Below are 17,240 nucleotides of genomic sequence, written 5' to 3' on the forward strand. Positions count from 1 at the left end.
TGATACTCATCCAGAAAAAAAATAGGTGTTTTAAATAATAAATGTTCACCTCAAAATAGTTTTTTTATGTTTAACATGTGGTCATTATTGCTTCTAATTTGAAACTTTTAATGTTAAATCTCACACTGCAAACTGAAATTCAGCAATGTTCCAATTTGAGCATCAAGAATTTGAATGATCAATGTAAAAATCAGCATCTAACCATAATCTTGGACTTCTATGGCGTCTGTGTCATGTTAACTCTGTCATGTTGTTCACATGTACTGAAGTCATAATGTGATATTTCCGAAATCAGCTGAAGACAGAATTTGTATTGTGTATGCACAATGGCCTGTTGTGTTAGCTTTAATTGCTAATCCTACAAAGAAAGAATCATAGAGAGAAGCTGCTTATATGAGTGTTAGTTTTAATTAAAAACTCAGGAAATAACACGCGTTTGAATGTAAAGCTAGGCCCATGAAGCTGCTAGTTCTCTTCTCATAGTGTGACTCAGAAGGTAGAAATGTTACTGCATTCATATCATTTAACCTGGAGAGTTTATCTGAACATTAATTATATACACACAGAGCTTGGAATAAGTGCATATCACAAATATGTGTGGTGTGATTCTGGCGACGTCATTGATCCATGCTGGATAGAGCAACTTCAGCTGGCAGGTTTGGTAATTTGCAGTTGAGGGCAGTTGAGAAAGGTGGATGTGGAGATCTGACTGGTTTGCTCTACAGATTTCACTGTGATAATAAGTATATGTTTTAACTGGGACAAAAAATAAGAAAGAATTCAAAACACTGTTGGATATGAATAATAAAGTTATACAGTTTAATTACAATTACTGAATTAATTGATACATTTACAGAACGCTATTATAAATTGATTAATTACATTTGCATTCAAATTTCACGTTATTAAGTCATGGTTTACAAAGATAATTACATTTCCAAATTAATAATTTATTTACTGGAGAGTAAAAACAGATTTCCTGCTTTAACACTTACAGTTTCTGTACAGTGATAGCTTTAATATTAAGACGCGTAAGCTGTTTGCCACCTAAAAATAGAATTTAAAACAGAGCAGCTCTGTTTTTTTTAATTATATTTTGTTATTTGTTAATGCATAATTCAAATGCACCTTTAGCTATTCAAGTTATAAAATATTTGTAAATGTATTAATTTATTAAGTGTCATTAAACATTGTAAAAGTATATAATTATTCTGGTGGCACACCCCACAATCTAGACTAGCTAGACAGATTGCAGGATGTTTTCTTATTCTTTGTCCAGTGAATGGATAATCCCTGGACAAGTTTTCTTTAAATGTTATCTTACAAGTAGTTTGTGTTTTTAGAAGCATCACAGATGTGCACTAATGGATTTTTCTAAGCAAAACTCAGGAGATACTCAGCAGTCCAGCACTTCTCTGTTTAGGAGCAGCTGAGATTGACATTAAAATGAGAATAGCTAGTCCACCTTAAAGGTCAGTCCACTTTAAGTGAGTCTGGGGAGGTTAGGCTAACCCATTGTCGCTAACTTCTGAGCTAACCCCCCTTCACTTTCCCAGCAGTTGGGGAAACAACAGACAAGACTTTTCTGTAGCCTGTACTGTACATTTACTGCCAGATTGACAACTTACTGCTAACCTTTTCCTCTGCTCCGCTCGCATCCACTGTCACTTTTCTGCCGCTTGCTCTCTCACACTCACTCAACCACACACTTACTACACACACACATTACACACTGCCTTATTCCTTAAAGGAGTTATGATACTCTTATAACAGTACCTTTCACATAGATGTCCTTTAAGAATAAGGAGAGGGAGGATTCTGGGACTAGTCAATGACTCAAAACAATGCTGTGATGACGTAGGGTGTTATTGTGTGTGAGTGAGAATCATTAGTAGCCTATTGATATTACTAATGATCATGTGAAATTTTAGCAGCAGCACTCATAGGGGAAAAACTGAAATGGAAGTCTTGATGATAATTGACAATAACAATACACCTATGACATGAAGCTCATTGAGTTTAAAAGCTACAATTTGCACACAAAGTCAGTTCTTTGATTCATTTGTAGGGCTTACAAGCTTTATCCTGTTTTATGCTAATGTATGCATGTATGATCAAACCATGAAGCCCCTAAAGGAGTAAGCTTTTAAAGCTAATTTGCTTATAGAGCATGAGATCATTGGGCTTCAACATTTGGGTATACAGTCTCTGTTAGTTCAGAGACAGGAGGTGTTCTTCTTTCCACCAAAGGCTGTTTTCTATGGAAATTGGTTAATTTTCTTATACAAGGTTTTTTTTTTTTTAGAGCTTTACAGTGATAACATGTAACGCTCATCTCAGTGTAAAGCTCAATGAATACTGAAAGCATTTACTATGACTTAGAAGTTCTTTGTATCTCCTCTTATACTGATGAAGATGCCTTTACATAAAGCAGAATTGTGGGATTTCTTCAAAGAAGATCCACCCTTTAATAGATAAATATCACTTTCATTTTGTGATGCTCAGTGTAGGAGTTACTTTCAAAGGAATCCCCAGAGTTGTTGTAAGTTGAACAATTACGTTGAGTAAATGATTTATTGTGTTGATAATGCTGGAACAGTGTCCCTCACTCCAAACCCAACATATCCTGTGGCAGTATTGCATTCTGGTCAACTGTGTCTCTCCGTCAGTGAAAAACTGGTATGTGTGATCCTTCTATGAGAGATTATATGCGTACCCTAACCTGCCTAACCTATGTGTACCATACTATGATTAAAAGCAGCATGACAGCAACATGTATCCACTACAACAACCCTGTCAATGACAATGTGTTTTTTGTTTGTTTACATCCTATTCAAGCACTTTTCAAATTCTCTCAAATATTATCTCTTTCAAAAATGACCATGGTAATGCCAAATGAACTTTGGTTAAGGCAGTGGTTCCCAAACTGGGAGGGGGAGGGGATTATAAAATGGGGGGGTGCAGCAAGGATAAATGATGCATGGTTCTGCACTGGCAGCAAAGCATTGACAAGTTTATGAAAAAGACTGCCAGGTAAACGTAAGGCAGATGATGAATTTACACCAAACGTCACAAGTACCAAAACAAAGACAAGAAAATATGATGAAACATATCTCGCCCTTGGACCACAGTGTGTTGTGTGTCTCAAAATATTAGCTTCTGACACTATGAAGTCCAACAAGTTAAGACGCCACTTGGAGACTTTACATTCTGAAAACAAACCTGTTGATTTCTTCACAGAAAAACTACTCAACTGTTGTGCACAACAGAGTCGCTTTACTAAAGCAGAATCTGTGCCTTCAAATGCTCAACTCACCTCCTACAGAGTGGCTCAGTGTAAAAAGCCCCACACTATAGCTGAGGAATTAATACTTCCTTCTGCTATTGATATGGTTTCAACTATCATTGATGAAGCAACAGTAAAGGCTATTCCTCTGCCAAATAATACTATCATGAGGTGCAGCTTAATGACAAGACAACTGTTTTGCTCTGCTGATGGATGCAGTAACAAAGACTGTTTATTGATAAAATACATCAGATTCATTGATGTTGATGATTTGAGGGATGATTTGCTTTTCTGCAAATGGGTAACTAACAAAGCCACTGCAGACGAATTGTTCAAAATCATTGACACTTACTTGAAAGAGGCTGATCTGAAATGGGAGGACTGTGTGGGGATCTGCACAGATGGGCAAGATAGGCAATGACTGGGAAACGAGGGGGGGGCTGCAAGTCAAGCATGTTTCCACCAATGTGCAGTGGACACACAGTATGTTACACCAAGATGGATTGGCATCTAAACAGCTGAGTTCTGAGCTGAATGATGTAATGACAGACATCAATGCCACAGTAAAATACATCAAAACAAGACCCATCAAAGCCCGGATTGTGCAAGGAAATGGGATCCGATCACACAGCTGTTTTGTTTCACAGCAAAAGTTTTATCTAGGGTGTTTGAATTGCGAGATGAGATCAGAATCTTCTTGGAGGAAGAGGGTAATGAACTTGCCCACAAGTATAAAAATAACAAATTCCTCATGAAACTTGCATACCTCAGTGACATATTTCAAAAACTCAATGAACTAAAATTGCAGATGCAGGGCACCAACACACACCTTCCACAGCTGGCAGATAAAATCGCATCATTCACAAGAAAACTGGAGATGTGGGAGCAGCAAGTGAAAGAGGGGAATATAGACTCATTTGAGGCCTTGAAATCATTCATTGAGGTTAACAAGCTGCAGAACACAGTGATCCCATGTATTAAAACTCATATCTCTGATCTACAAAAACATCTCCAGAGGTATTTCCCAGTGCAGGATCCTGTAAAATATGACTCAGAGACTCCTTCAGTGCAACACCAGCTGCTGACTTCAGCACCACAGGAGAGGAACAGTTCATTGATGTCACCTCTGATTTAACATTGAGGCTGCAGTTTGGATTGGAGTGGAAAAGGATGATCCACTGCTAGGCAGGAGAGCCCTGGCCACACTCCTTTCTTTTGTCACATCCTACCTGTGTGAGATAGGTTTTTCTGCAGTTGCCTCAATCAAGACAAAGTACATATCAAAGCTGGACAATGTAAGTGAGCTAAGAGTTGCAATCTCACGGCTACACCCCTGATTTGAGAAAATCCGCAGCACAAAGCAAGCCCACACCAGTCACTGAAAAGATTGCAGAGCTACAAGTGTAATTCTTGCAGAGGGAATGTTCAGGTTTGTGTTTATTTTCAGGGAGTTGATAAACGTGCCATGTTTGTGCAGAGAAACAATTTTGTCAAAATCTGTTGAAATCAATGAACGCTGTCACCAAGTAAAACATTAGGACATGCATGCTGCAGTGTCACTTTTAATGCTTCCACTCTAAAAGTGACTTGTTCCTTATTTAGTTTTTTCAAAAGAAGTTGCAGTTCTGTATTAATTACAGACAAATTTCAAATAAAATCTATAGGAGTCTGCAAGGAAAGGATGTGTCTGAGAGTGTGTTTATGAAAATATTTTAATCTACAAAAGGGGGGCCCTGCAGAAAAGGTTTGGGAACCACTGAGTTAGGGTATAGTTAGACTTGGTTAAGGTTCAGGAAGTATGGCAGTTCTGATTTGTCACATAACTACCCACCACCCCACATCCACACTATCACTTTCCACCTCACAATATAAAGGACACACTTCTTCCTGCATTGGCAGTGCATGTAAACCATGCAGTACAAAATGTCTAATATAGCTGTAATTCCTAAAACAGTGGGCTATCTTATACTTGATCTGTCATACAGATTCTTTCTTAAGATATTTTATTGCCTGATAAAAGTTTGGGCTGACAGTATGTGGTAGATTTCAATCTTAATTGAATACTAGTTTAAAAATAATCCTTATTAAAACTCCAGCAATAACTTTTTCCAGAGTTATCAGTTGCATCTCACAGTCTTTACCCGCAGGTAGAGATGGCTGAGTTGTCATCATGTGACCTAAGTATGGCACTAAGTATGGACTAAATTGTCGTTTGATGAGAACGATGAGATGCAGTTGAAAGCTGCAGAAAAAAGCTACTGAGATGACATTGTGTCAGTATTATTTAATAAACTATTATTAATCTAACATCAGCGCACTGGTGCTAGATGAAACTGCAGTAGAGGCTTTAGTTGGAATTGGAGAGAGAGAGAGAGAGAGCAGCCTACTTGCAGCATAAACGACTCTTAATGCAGCCACTGCCCGCAACTTCATGTGTGTGTCTCTCCCACTCACCACACACACACACACAGCAGATTTGCTGGATCCACTGTATTATATTGTCCACTAAATGTTGACCTCTGAAACATACACACATACACACACAAAGGTCCATCAGGGCCAAGCTCAATTTGATTCATTAGAGTTTCACCAACCAGGTTTAAGATGGCTTTGTTACTAGGAAGGTCAGGTAGAAAGGACGAGCCACACACACGCAAGAAAATTGCTTTAACTTTTTAACTTTTTACCTTTGCTTGAGTTGCAGATCTGAAAAATCTATTCTGTATTAAGTTCTGTATTAAGCACTCACACACACACACACACAGACACACACACACATTGTGGGGACTAGTATTTTGGACACCACACTGCAAGCAGGCTCCTGGTCTCGGAAATACTGTATAAAAGTATGTGGACGGATCCTTGAAATCTGAAAAGCCTCCTGAAAGGAGTGAAGGCAGCAGATTAATGACGATTTCACCCACATATGGGTGAAATATTTTAGTATCCACACACTTTGAAGTGCAAAGAAAGAGAGTAAGGGGATTTTTTTAACCTGCTTGAAAATTGGGAGCATTGAAGAGTTTGTAAAGTTGTTGGTTCAGTTTCTTTTCACACAGAAAAAATGAAAGTGAACCAAAACTACATCACTAAAAGTCCTGTGAGAACGTTCGCTCTGTTCGGTTAGATGTCTCTGCAGTGGGAACAAGGAAGTAAACACAGGAAGAAGGTCCTGAAGAAGGACCTCTCTGCCCAAATATCAAGAAAACAACATACTGTATGGTTACTAGTTCAGGTCAGATCTCAATTCATTCTACAGCTAGCTGCTAGAAACTGGTTGATTTCTTTCATCCACATCCCAGCATGCAAAGCGTGGTCAGATTGAAGTTAGATTACGCTCCCACACAAATCACTCATTAGTTTGTGATCCGACCAAAACAGACCACTTCCTCTAATGGGTCTCCCAGATATTGATCAGAACCAACAACAGTATGATTGTTGCATTTATATTTGTGCAAATGATTTGTACCAAAGGAGAAAATGAACCGGAGTCCACATCAACTGGACTAGACAGCAGCAGGTTTGAAAGTGTCCTTAGAGAGATCTTGTGTATGTGTATGATATTTTTCATATTTTGAATACCCCACTCATTTACAGTATATTGTATTTCTATGTGCATGATTTTCAGAATATATATGATATCTTGATATTCAGAGTTTTTTAAAAATCTTTTTCAAAGTGCATGCAATATTTGATTTCCCTTTGTTTTGTTTTTGAGATAGTTTTTGAATATGTTTTAGTTCCTGTAGAGTTTTTGTTCTTTTTCTCTCAGTGGTGCTGAGATGTACTGGGATATTTTACAGTGCTTATGTAAGTGCTGTTGAGTTCAGTATCAAGTCAGTATCAAAGTTGCTCTGAAAAATCTGACACAAAAGTTGTGTCTCAAGTGCCTGAAAGAACCTGAAACACAAAACAGAAAAAAAGTGTTGCTGTTCAAACTGTTTTTAAATCTGGTACTGTAGATTTTCTTTTTCTTAAAAGCTAATTTTCCATTGTAATTTAGAGGCATTTTCTAAGACATGAACCTCTATGTACATTAACTCCTCAAGCAAAATGAAGCTGCTTCTGGGGACTACAGAGCATTTTAAGTTGTTGTTGTTGTGTTGACATGTTGACTTAATTAAGCAAAGTTTGTTTAATTAAGTCAAGACGTCTTTCAGGTCTCTAATGGGTTATCACTGAAGGATACAGCATTTACATTTCAAAGCTGTAAATAGTCCTTCAAAACAAAAAAAAAACCCCAAAAACCTGAATACATCACAGATGTGTCAGAGGAAAGTTGTGTTTTCCTCTGACTGTCTGATGAAGGTCGGACAGATCGAAACATCATAAATTAATAAATATTCCAGCAGTGAGCAAGCTAGTGTGCAGGAGTTTCTCATTTTATTCAAGCTGTGAATGGTAACTTTTTACATTACAAAGTCCTCTATAGGCCTAATAAATAAAAATTTAAAGTCTCTGTAAAGCAACAATAAATATGTCTTCTGAGTTTGACACACCACAGGGAAGTGTGTTATTAACAACCCTGCCAAATTTGAATGATTAAAAAAATCACCAAGTATATAAAATTAGGCTTCAAAATCGTGAAAAATCAAACACTGTGGGCGTGTCCACTGAATGCGCTGAAACCACACCCCGCTCAACTGTCAACTGTCAATCAAATACCACTGCTAAGACGTGTGTAAGACCTGCCTGTCGCTGTCTTATTTATTTTTTATTGTTCCAGAATTTTTCCAGATAAAAAAGCAAAATCATCAAGTCAAGTCTTTATTCTCAAGTAGTCAAGGTCCATGTCAAGTCACAAGTCCTCATTTTTGTGAATTAAGTCTGACTTGTTCAAAGTTTCAAGTCGCTCTGGGAGACTCAGTTTGTATCAGAGATGTCTGTCTTCACCCTCCACAGGACGTCATATAGGAGGCAGACGATAGTGACAGATCACAAAGATGGGAAACAAATGAGAAAAATAGAAAAAAGAACAGAAGATAAATACACGCTAAAAATGAAGAAACGTTTAACTCTTTCAACAGCTCCAACTGCATTACTCAGTGCTGCTTTCTGTCTCCTGAAGTAAAGAAGTTCCTGTTGCCAGAACAACAAACCATAAGTTGTTCCTCCTCCTCTCTGCTGACTCATCTGTCAGATTTCATCCCACTACTGTACTATCTGTACTTTAGATGAGTCACTCTCTCATTTACATGAGTCTCTCAGCTTTCTATAAAATGCCAAGTTTTTATCTGAATGCCAAGAAGGAAGCAGTGATAAAACATGTTTCAAATGAGTCATTAATCCCCTGAGCTTTACAGCATCCTGAGAAGGGAGCAGCTGAGGTCTTCATCCGGCAGTCGAGTTCCTCGCCTGAGTTTGCCTCACCCTGCACGCTCTGGTCTGGAGCACTATGATCTATGGTCTATGATCTATGATCTGTTCTGCATGTGCATCCTGTAGCATGAAGCATCCAGGGCTAGCATTGTTAGCATTACTGTGAGTTTAGCCCATATCTGCGGTCAGATGTATTAACATTTAGCAGCATGTTAGAAAAAAAAAGCTTTTTAACTTTCAGTTGGTATTCACACTCATTCTGGTTGTTGAGCCAGTGGTTTGTGGGGAGAGAAATCTGAGAGGTCACAAGATGCTTAAAGGGATAAGAAACAAATACATACCTCACGTAATGTAAATTATGTTTCCTTTGTCTAGTTTTCCTTGTCAAATACAGGATACTTTCACTTTTTCTGGCCTTGAAAAAGTTTTCAAATCAAACATCTCAGGTGAAGAAGTCACTCTTTGGTTAACAGTTCATGTAGGCAATAAGGTCAGAACCTGTGATAGGAGGGTCACATGTAGGTTTTGTTAAATTTGATGGTGAGGGGTGAACATTAAGAAGCCTCAAACAGTGACTTTAAGGTATAAAGATCATTTAATGAGTAGTATAAATAAATTTAATGCATTTTCATAATTGATTGAAATTTAATTTAATTCAACTGTTACTTTTTCTCCTCTGTTTCTGTTTCTGTCCCTCCATCTCCTCTCTCGTTTTTATTTTTCTATTCTTTCATCTCTTAATGCCCTCCACATTCTTCATGCCTTCCCTCCCCTCTCCTCCTCTGTACTCATCTCCCTCATCACTCTCTTCTCTTACTCCTGTGTAATCTGTTTCCCTTTAGCCTCCATTGCCTCTTGTCCACATCCCTATCCTTCCCCTTCCTTATCCTTGTGTCTTCTAAACTTGTGTTCATCAGTTATGTGGATGAAGGGAAAAAATTTGGTTTTCAAATCCTGCTCTGTGATCAATTGAGCTTGTCTCGTGATGAAGCAGTGGTGGTTTGGTCGGCTGCAACTTGCCTGATCAGAGCAAACTTGTTTGTTGTTCTTTTTCTTTTTTTGCTTTCATGCAATAAGATATTTGAATTTGACTGCAGCTGTTTAAACTTTCCTGTTCAACTGGAAAAACATTATGGAGATGAGCTGAGAAGTCAGAAGATCAGCGTATGTGGTACGGGTCATGTAATTTGTGAACAGAATCTCTAATTGGAGGAAAACTCAATGTTTCACTGAGGTTTGTGCAGAAGGGAAGGTGCTACTTCAGTTATTAGATGTGTTTCTTATCTGCTTTGTCCCTTCAGTGCTGATAACCACTTCACTCAAGAATTATTTTTTCCTCTTCATTCATTCATGAATCTTTTGTAACAATGCTCCAAGATCAAAACCAGTGTTCACTAGCCTATATTCAATGTAAATACTCTGCTGCAAATTGCTCTGTGATTGAGAACTACAGTAGAAGCAGGGCTTGTTTTGTTTGTGGTGAGGCAACAGTTTTTGAATAACAGGTGTGAAAATGCATGTAAAGTATCATGTTTACTCTACTTTGCGACAAATATTATATATTCATTTTATGATTTATAGTTGATTCACCTTAAGCACAAGTGATGACATTCAACACACCTTCTTCAACTTTACCTATAAGTCTTTTTATATAACAGACCATCTGAACTGAGGGAACTTTACATGGTCAGAAAAGTGTTGTCCAAACTCAACAAGACTGTTACTTTACTTATTTCACAAGAAGTCTATGTACCAGTGCTATTACTGCATTCTCATTTCTTATCATTCTTACAAAAGCATGACTTGTATCTATGCACCAACATCTAGACATGTGTGAACAATGAATGAACACAGTCATCTACTGAGACACTCTTTTCTTTACTGACTCATATTTCCCCAGCTTGTTTGCTTATTTTTGTTTAGTCATGAAAACAAGTCTGTAATGTCTTAAAAAGACAGATAATGGAAGACAGCTGCGACCCACCACCTCACTGACTAACATCAGTTATCTGTTGTGTTTGTTCTTTCCAGATCCCCGTCTCTCTGCATCTCTCCCTCCCAATCCATCCATTTGTCATTCGCTTCCTTCGCCGTCTCTCCAGCATGTCACTGAAGGTCCAGACCAGTAATGTGACCAACAAGACTGACCCAAAATCTATCAACTCACGGGTGTTTATCGGCAACTTGAACACAGCGGTGGTGAAGAAGTCCGACGTCGAGAGTATCTTCTCCAAGTATGGCCGGGTGCTGGGCTGCTCCGTGCACAAGGGGTACGCCTTCGTCCAGTACGCCAGTGAGAGGCACGCCAGGGGGGCTGTGATTGGGGAGAACGGCAGGGTGCTGGCCGGACAGACGCTGGGTGAGTCATTGTGAATTTTAACTCAGTTAAGGCGTTGTGGTAGATAACATTTGAGAATTTTACATTAAGTTTGAAGTATTTACCCACAAACCACCCTAAATGATGAATAATAGAAAACAGAAATGCTGAAGTCATATTTTTGATATGGAAAATTTAGCGTAGATTATACTTGGCGTTCTGTGGTTTACGTTTTGGGAACAACAATGCCTTGTTTCATTTTAAGACATTTTAAAATCATGTTTAGGAACAACAAATGAGTAGACAAAAAAAGTCTTTTTTTCCTGGGCTCTAACATATTAAAAAGTATCAGTGTATGCCAAAACTCATGAACTCAGCTATCAGGAAATTTCCAATTACAAAGAAGCTAATCTCTAAGTGGGTGCATAGTGCAGGTAATACTGGACACTGCAGGTCCAATTATTTGATTAACCAATTTGTCCATAGAATCTCAAAAAAGTTGTTCCCAGAAGGTGACGTCTTGAACTAGCAAATCAATTATCATGTCAAGAAGAGTAGCAGGAATGGACCTAAATGCAAGAGACTTAAGGCTGAGTGAGGCTTAAGAATAAATTCTTTATTGAAGCTTGAGTGCAAGCAGAGCTGCGCTGAATAATGCTGAACAGAGCAGAACAAACTGAACTGACTGAACAAAGCAGAACAAACTGAACAGAACAGAGGATCCAACACAGACTGAACAGAAAAACAGGGCAAAAATACAAACTAATGAGGAAATGGGGAACAGGTGACAGGACAGGGGAACAGGCAAGGAGCTGATTGGCTGAGGGAAACACAGGGAGCAGGGCAGGGCTGACAAGGCTAATATGGGGCAGGTGTGGGGAAACACAGAGCAGGGCAGGGCTAATGATGCTAGATGCAGGGCAGGTGTGTAGCTGGGCAAAGCAAACACAGGAACATAGAAGGGAATACAGCAAAAAAAAATCCCAAACCCAGAAAACATGAGACTCTTCATAAATAAACCAACCTGCATAGAACCATCACAGAATACACATGAATTCAAATACCCAAACAACACTACAACCTCTAATATGCAACAAACAAAACCAAAGCACAAAAAGTCCAAAAAACACAGCATCCATGACATATCAAAGTTGTTGTTGATTAATTTTCTGTGAAATGACTTATGAATTAATTAACTAATAATTCCAGCACTACAATTAGTTACTGTTTTTGAGGAAGACAAGTACAGTAGACTTTTCAGGTTAAGAAGTCACATTTAAAATTTAGAGCCCAGCATTAACAGCCTCAGGTCACCGTGTCATCAGAAAACATACCTCAGAGCATGATTTAAGCATGATCACTAGACACACTGGATGACAGTTTGTTCATGTATATTTTGATTTAGGCATAATCTCTCTTTCACCACACAAAACATCATTATTGACCAAAATCTCTCCCCATGTAAGTTTTTGAAGGAAAAATAAAGCTAAACAAATGACACAAATGGAGGCCTCTGATATTAAAGACAAACATATTACCTGCCCCACCCGACTTCTGCACCTTCACATTTAGCGGCCTTGTAAGAACATCACAGTGATTCCTGCATTGATACTGAATGTTGGTATTGGACATGAATCAGATCTGTCCAACATGATTCGTAGGACTGCCTGATGGCTACAGACTGTCCTGCTTGGATGTTATTTTTGGCAGAAGCTTGTAAATTACTTCAGGTTGTAAAAGAAGTTGATTGTTCGATACATGTCTGTAGAACATACAGTAATAATTACATTTCAGTGTGCTTGCTGTGACTGCACAAGCCTGCAGAAACCTTTGACGACCCCTGAGCGCAATTACATCCATTTTCTTCTTGAGTGTTTACATCTGCTGTCTCCCTCCTAGCTCTCCTCTCTGTTATTGTGCAATAGAATATCAGAGGAAAAAATGAGAGTTGAGCGGAGTGTGCCTTTAAGCTGCTGGAGTGTTTTCCTATGTCTGTCTGTTCTCCCAGCGGAGCAGGAAGAGACGAGCTGTCAGCGAGCTGGTGTGAAGAGCTCAACTGGTTTATGCTTAGTCGCTGCAGAGCCGTGAGCACATTTCTTTAATAGCCTCTCTCAGAGTAACGCCTTTGTGTGTGTGTGTGAAGAGAAATATATGAATGAGTATATCTGAGCATGTGTGTATGTGTGTGTGTAAGTGCGTCTGTGAAAGTGTGTATGTGAGTCCATTACTGTGTATGTTGAAGGGTTAATTGCTATCTCACTAACAACACTCATCCAAACACACACACACAGTAATAAAGTGTAGAATTCCCAGAGGGTTTCATCAGTGTGTGTGTGTGTGTGTGTGTGTGTGCGCGTGCATGAGTGAAAGTGTGTCTGTGAAAGTGTGTATGTTAGCCCAACTAAGAGGCCGCTAAGTGATGCTCTTTGCCGCTTTTGAGCATGTGTGTGTTGCCATGGGGATCATATAAAATCTGTGTTCTTTCTCTGTGCCACTTAACTACCTGACTCCTTTCTCTCTTTCTATGTCTCTTTATCTCTCTCCCTCTATCCTTAGCTCTCCAGTTTATTTCAGCCCACTGTGTGCTTTACTGGAATGACACAGAGTTTATTTTATGAGACACATTTGACCCCTTAAACATATAATCACTACCCTGATGCTTTGGTTGCAAAGCAAAACACGACTCAAAACAGACATAAAAGTAAAGTGGTCATAAAGATAATTGTGATCTAGCATTTCTTGAACTCAAAATTGCCAATCACCTGGTTGACATAAAAGAACTCATTGAATTTTAACAGGCAACTGTTAAATAAGCAATTAGCTAGCTAGCCAGTAAAATTCTGGCACTAACCAGCCAATATAGATTGCCAAGCTAGCTGGCATGCTAACTAGCTAACTTGGTCGCTAACCAGACACTCTTAAAAACAATTAGTTCAAGATAATATCTTGTCTTATGACTAACTGCAAAACATATCTTTTGTGGAGCTGTTCAACCTGTATGCCAATATGATAGCCTCATCCATTTTGGACTTTGATTTTCTTTGTTCCATACAAACAGCACTGTCAAGACAGTTTCCTCTAGGTCAATAATTTGCATGTTAAAAGCTTAACTCTATACAAACAACTTTGCACAGATTTACCAGGCCTACAACTCAAGTTAATCTACGGATTGTGGTGATTCCTTTGAAAAGGAAAATAGTTTAGTTCTAAAATTTTGTGGAAAAAAATCTGAATAAATCCTCTATACTAAATAAGACTGCTCTGAAGTATAGTATATCATATTGTACATATACTGAACTGTATAGGTGTATATATTAATATACACCTATACAGATGTAGGCTAGTGAAAATCTATATCTCCAACAGCTTTGTTGGCTTTAGATCTGAAACCTTCAGGTTCTTGCTTATCTGATGTGACATAAAGTCATAAAACAAATCATATCAACAGTCACAATGTTTAATTTTGTGACTGTTGCAGCATCGAATAGTCATATAATCATTATAAACTCATAGTGAAGTACACATATATGATACTGGATGTCCTGTGTACTCCAGTGAAAGTTGGTGCATGCAGGTCGGCTTGGGAGTTTTACCTGGTTGTGCATATTATCACTGAAGGGCTACTGATCGTTGCAGGGGTGCACTGGGCCGATCTAGTTAACAGCTGGAGCAACAGCTGTTAGCTGTTAGCTGCTGCTAATTCCACATGCCAACTTAATTCAAAACTTGAATCAAGTGACCAGCGTTGTACCGTCTCGTACGAGAGGCTTAAATTTATCGTATTCTGAGGAAAATTATCGTACACAAGTCATAACCAAGAGAACAAATAGGTGAAGATGTGTAGTTTTCAGAAAACACATATATATTGAGACCAACGACTTTTTGACACTGCCTACAAATCGAGGCATGAAAAAAATTGCTGATATAGTTAAATGATGCGTGGAAGGGGGTAGTCTGATTTGCTGGAAAGATGTCACATGAGAAGAGATGCGTTAACACAGATGTAGGATCCACATTTTACCATCCTGATCATGTTGAGAAATTAATTAAAATTAGATAGATCCTCGACTAATTACAATTACTAATATTAAGTGTCACAAAATGATCAAATTATTGTACATTATTGAGCATACATCGTACAGAGGGCAAAATTATCGTAGAAGAACGATAATTATCATACATCTGGCAATGCTGCTTGTGATGAGATGTTGAGTCACAGCATTGCATCACTTGAGCATCACAGCCTGTGACAAGTCAAAAATTACATCAATCACAAGGCAGTGGCCAAGGATTTCAAATGAGCAGGCACAGCCTGGTCTGGTCCGCCCCCAATGCTGGCCCTAAAGACAAAGTACAGTAAAATCCAGTAACACTGGAAAATATGGAATAACATCATGTAACTTTTAGGTTTTTGAGATATTTTTCAATTTTGACCCAATTAAAGAACAGTATCTAGAAGCTCTTTGATTTTTGCCATCACTCTGAGATAATGACAGCAGCTGAGAGGATAACTGATTCACAAACTATTGACAAATGTTGACAGTTCCCAATGTTGCTGCGTTCAGGTGTGCTGCTCTCCTTCGAATAACAAGATCCTGCAGGAGACGTGGTAAAGTCACTGAGGCATATGGAGCAGCAGGTGGACTGTGTGTGTGCGTGTATGTTTCCCTAGGTCATAAAGGGGAGGGTCAATAACAGTTATGGTTGAATGAAGATGTATGTGTCCCCCCCCCCCCCCTTGCAAACCACTGGACTCCTGCCATTTCCACACCTGGCTGCGGTCAGAGTTCTGGATCACTGCCTCACAGACACACACACACATTCCCCTTCACGGTGAAGTTAACAGGCTTGAATCTTCAGCCTCTGGCTGCTGAAAACTCACTTTCCATCCTCATCCTTCCATCCATCCTTTTATCCGTCCTCTGCTTCTCTTCATCTTCCAGCACTTTTTAAAGACATGAAATTCCATCATCCTGCTATGTTTGATGGAATCAATCCTTTGACCCTGAATTTACTATATTTTTTTTTACTTTTTACTGTATTTACTGTAATTTACTGGAAAATTCCTCACAGATGAAATTATTTGATGCGATGAAAACTTTTTTATCTGAAAGTACAGAAATTTTAAAGGTGCCATTTAAGTCAGAGTTGAGCATGAATGTAACCATAGAAAAGTCAGTACCTAGCAGTCAATTGAAAAGTTAAGAATAGAGACATGAATACAGGATAAATAATAGACTCACAATACAGTTACAGTGCAAAAAGAAGTTATAAATTGAACCTAATGCAACAAAGGAAAGAAATGTGCAGTTGAGAAACCAATCTATCAAAGACATGAGAGAACAGCAGAGTTTCAGGTTAGATTTGAAAGTGACTAAAAACTTTGGGCACCTTTAAGATCATCAGGAAGTTGATTTCATCTCTGTGCAGCATTGTAGCTAAAAGCAGCTTCACCCTGTGTGGTTCTTACTCTAGGTACTACCAGTTGTAAACACTTTTAATGTTTGCTTCAGTAACATATTTTTTGCCCCAGGAGAGCAAGGAATTCCCCAGGAATTAATGGAACAAACACAAATGGAGAAACGCATTTAGGCAGAGAATTGAGTTTTGATTAGATGATTGGCATCAGCTGATTCATTCATGCTTCACAATCACTGGCTCATTCACAGCTGCTCAACCAGCTAACAAGTAAATAACCAGTAAGGTGAACACAGATACATAGAATTCCAGGGACAAAGTTTTTCTTGGAAATTCGTAGGATTTCTGATGAGGCTCATTTTTTCCTCCACTGATTCAGGACAGGTGGCACAGTGGCTCAAGTGTTTATGCCTCCTCCTTAGTCCTGGGTTCAAATCTGTTGGCAGACTGCCTTTTCTGTGTGGAGTCTGTTCTCATATCTGCATGAGCTTTCTCCAGGTGCTCTGGTTTACTCCCAAAATCCAAAGACTCTAGGCTGTCCTGTGATAGACTGATGAGCTGCCCAGGGTGTCCCCTGCCTCCAGGCTCCAGCCCCCAAAGAGCAGTACTAAACAGGATGGATGGATGATGGGTAGATGGATGAATCACAGGTGCTGGTTGTTTCCATGTGTGAGCGCAGAGCAACCATTAACCCTCAACCCACTCATGCTTGGTGGAAAGGAAAAACTAATGAACCATAACAGTCTGTTGAATAAAAGACCACAATAGTAGCAATCATCTGTGTCTGATGTTCTTTTGACTCAGAATGTAACATCTCCTTTTTCCACAGGTTCATCCAGCTGTTGTTTTTGAGCTTGTTGCCAGTTTACATTTCCCACAGAAACCATACTGTTAATCCTC

At 38.8% G+C, this 17,240-nt stretch overlaps 1 protein-coding gene across 4 annotated transcripts in view; it reads left to right on the top strand.

Moving 5' to 3' along the window:
• The window catches only part of raly (RALY heterogeneous nuclear ribonucleoprotein), a 127,781-nt gene that overhangs the window by 69,185 nt on the left and 41,356 nt on the right, over positions 1-17,240 (top strand). For all 4 annotated transcript variants that reach the window (XM_042405975.1, XM_042405976.1, XM_042405977.1 and 1 more), the window contains one exon: positions 10,637-10,964. In XM_042405975.1, coding sequence (XP_042261909.1) covers positions 10,637-10,964 — 328 coding nt within the window. The remainder of the gene's footprint in view (positions 1-10,636; positions 10,965-17,240) is intronic.

Source organism: Thunnus maccoyii, chromosome 3 (assembly GCF_910596095.1).
Source record: "Thunnus maccoyii chromosome 3, fThuMac1.1, whole genome shotgun sequence".
Taxonomy (NCBI): domain Eukaryota; kingdom Metazoa; phylum Chordata; class Actinopteri; order Scombriformes; family Scombridae; genus Thunnus; species Thunnus maccoyii.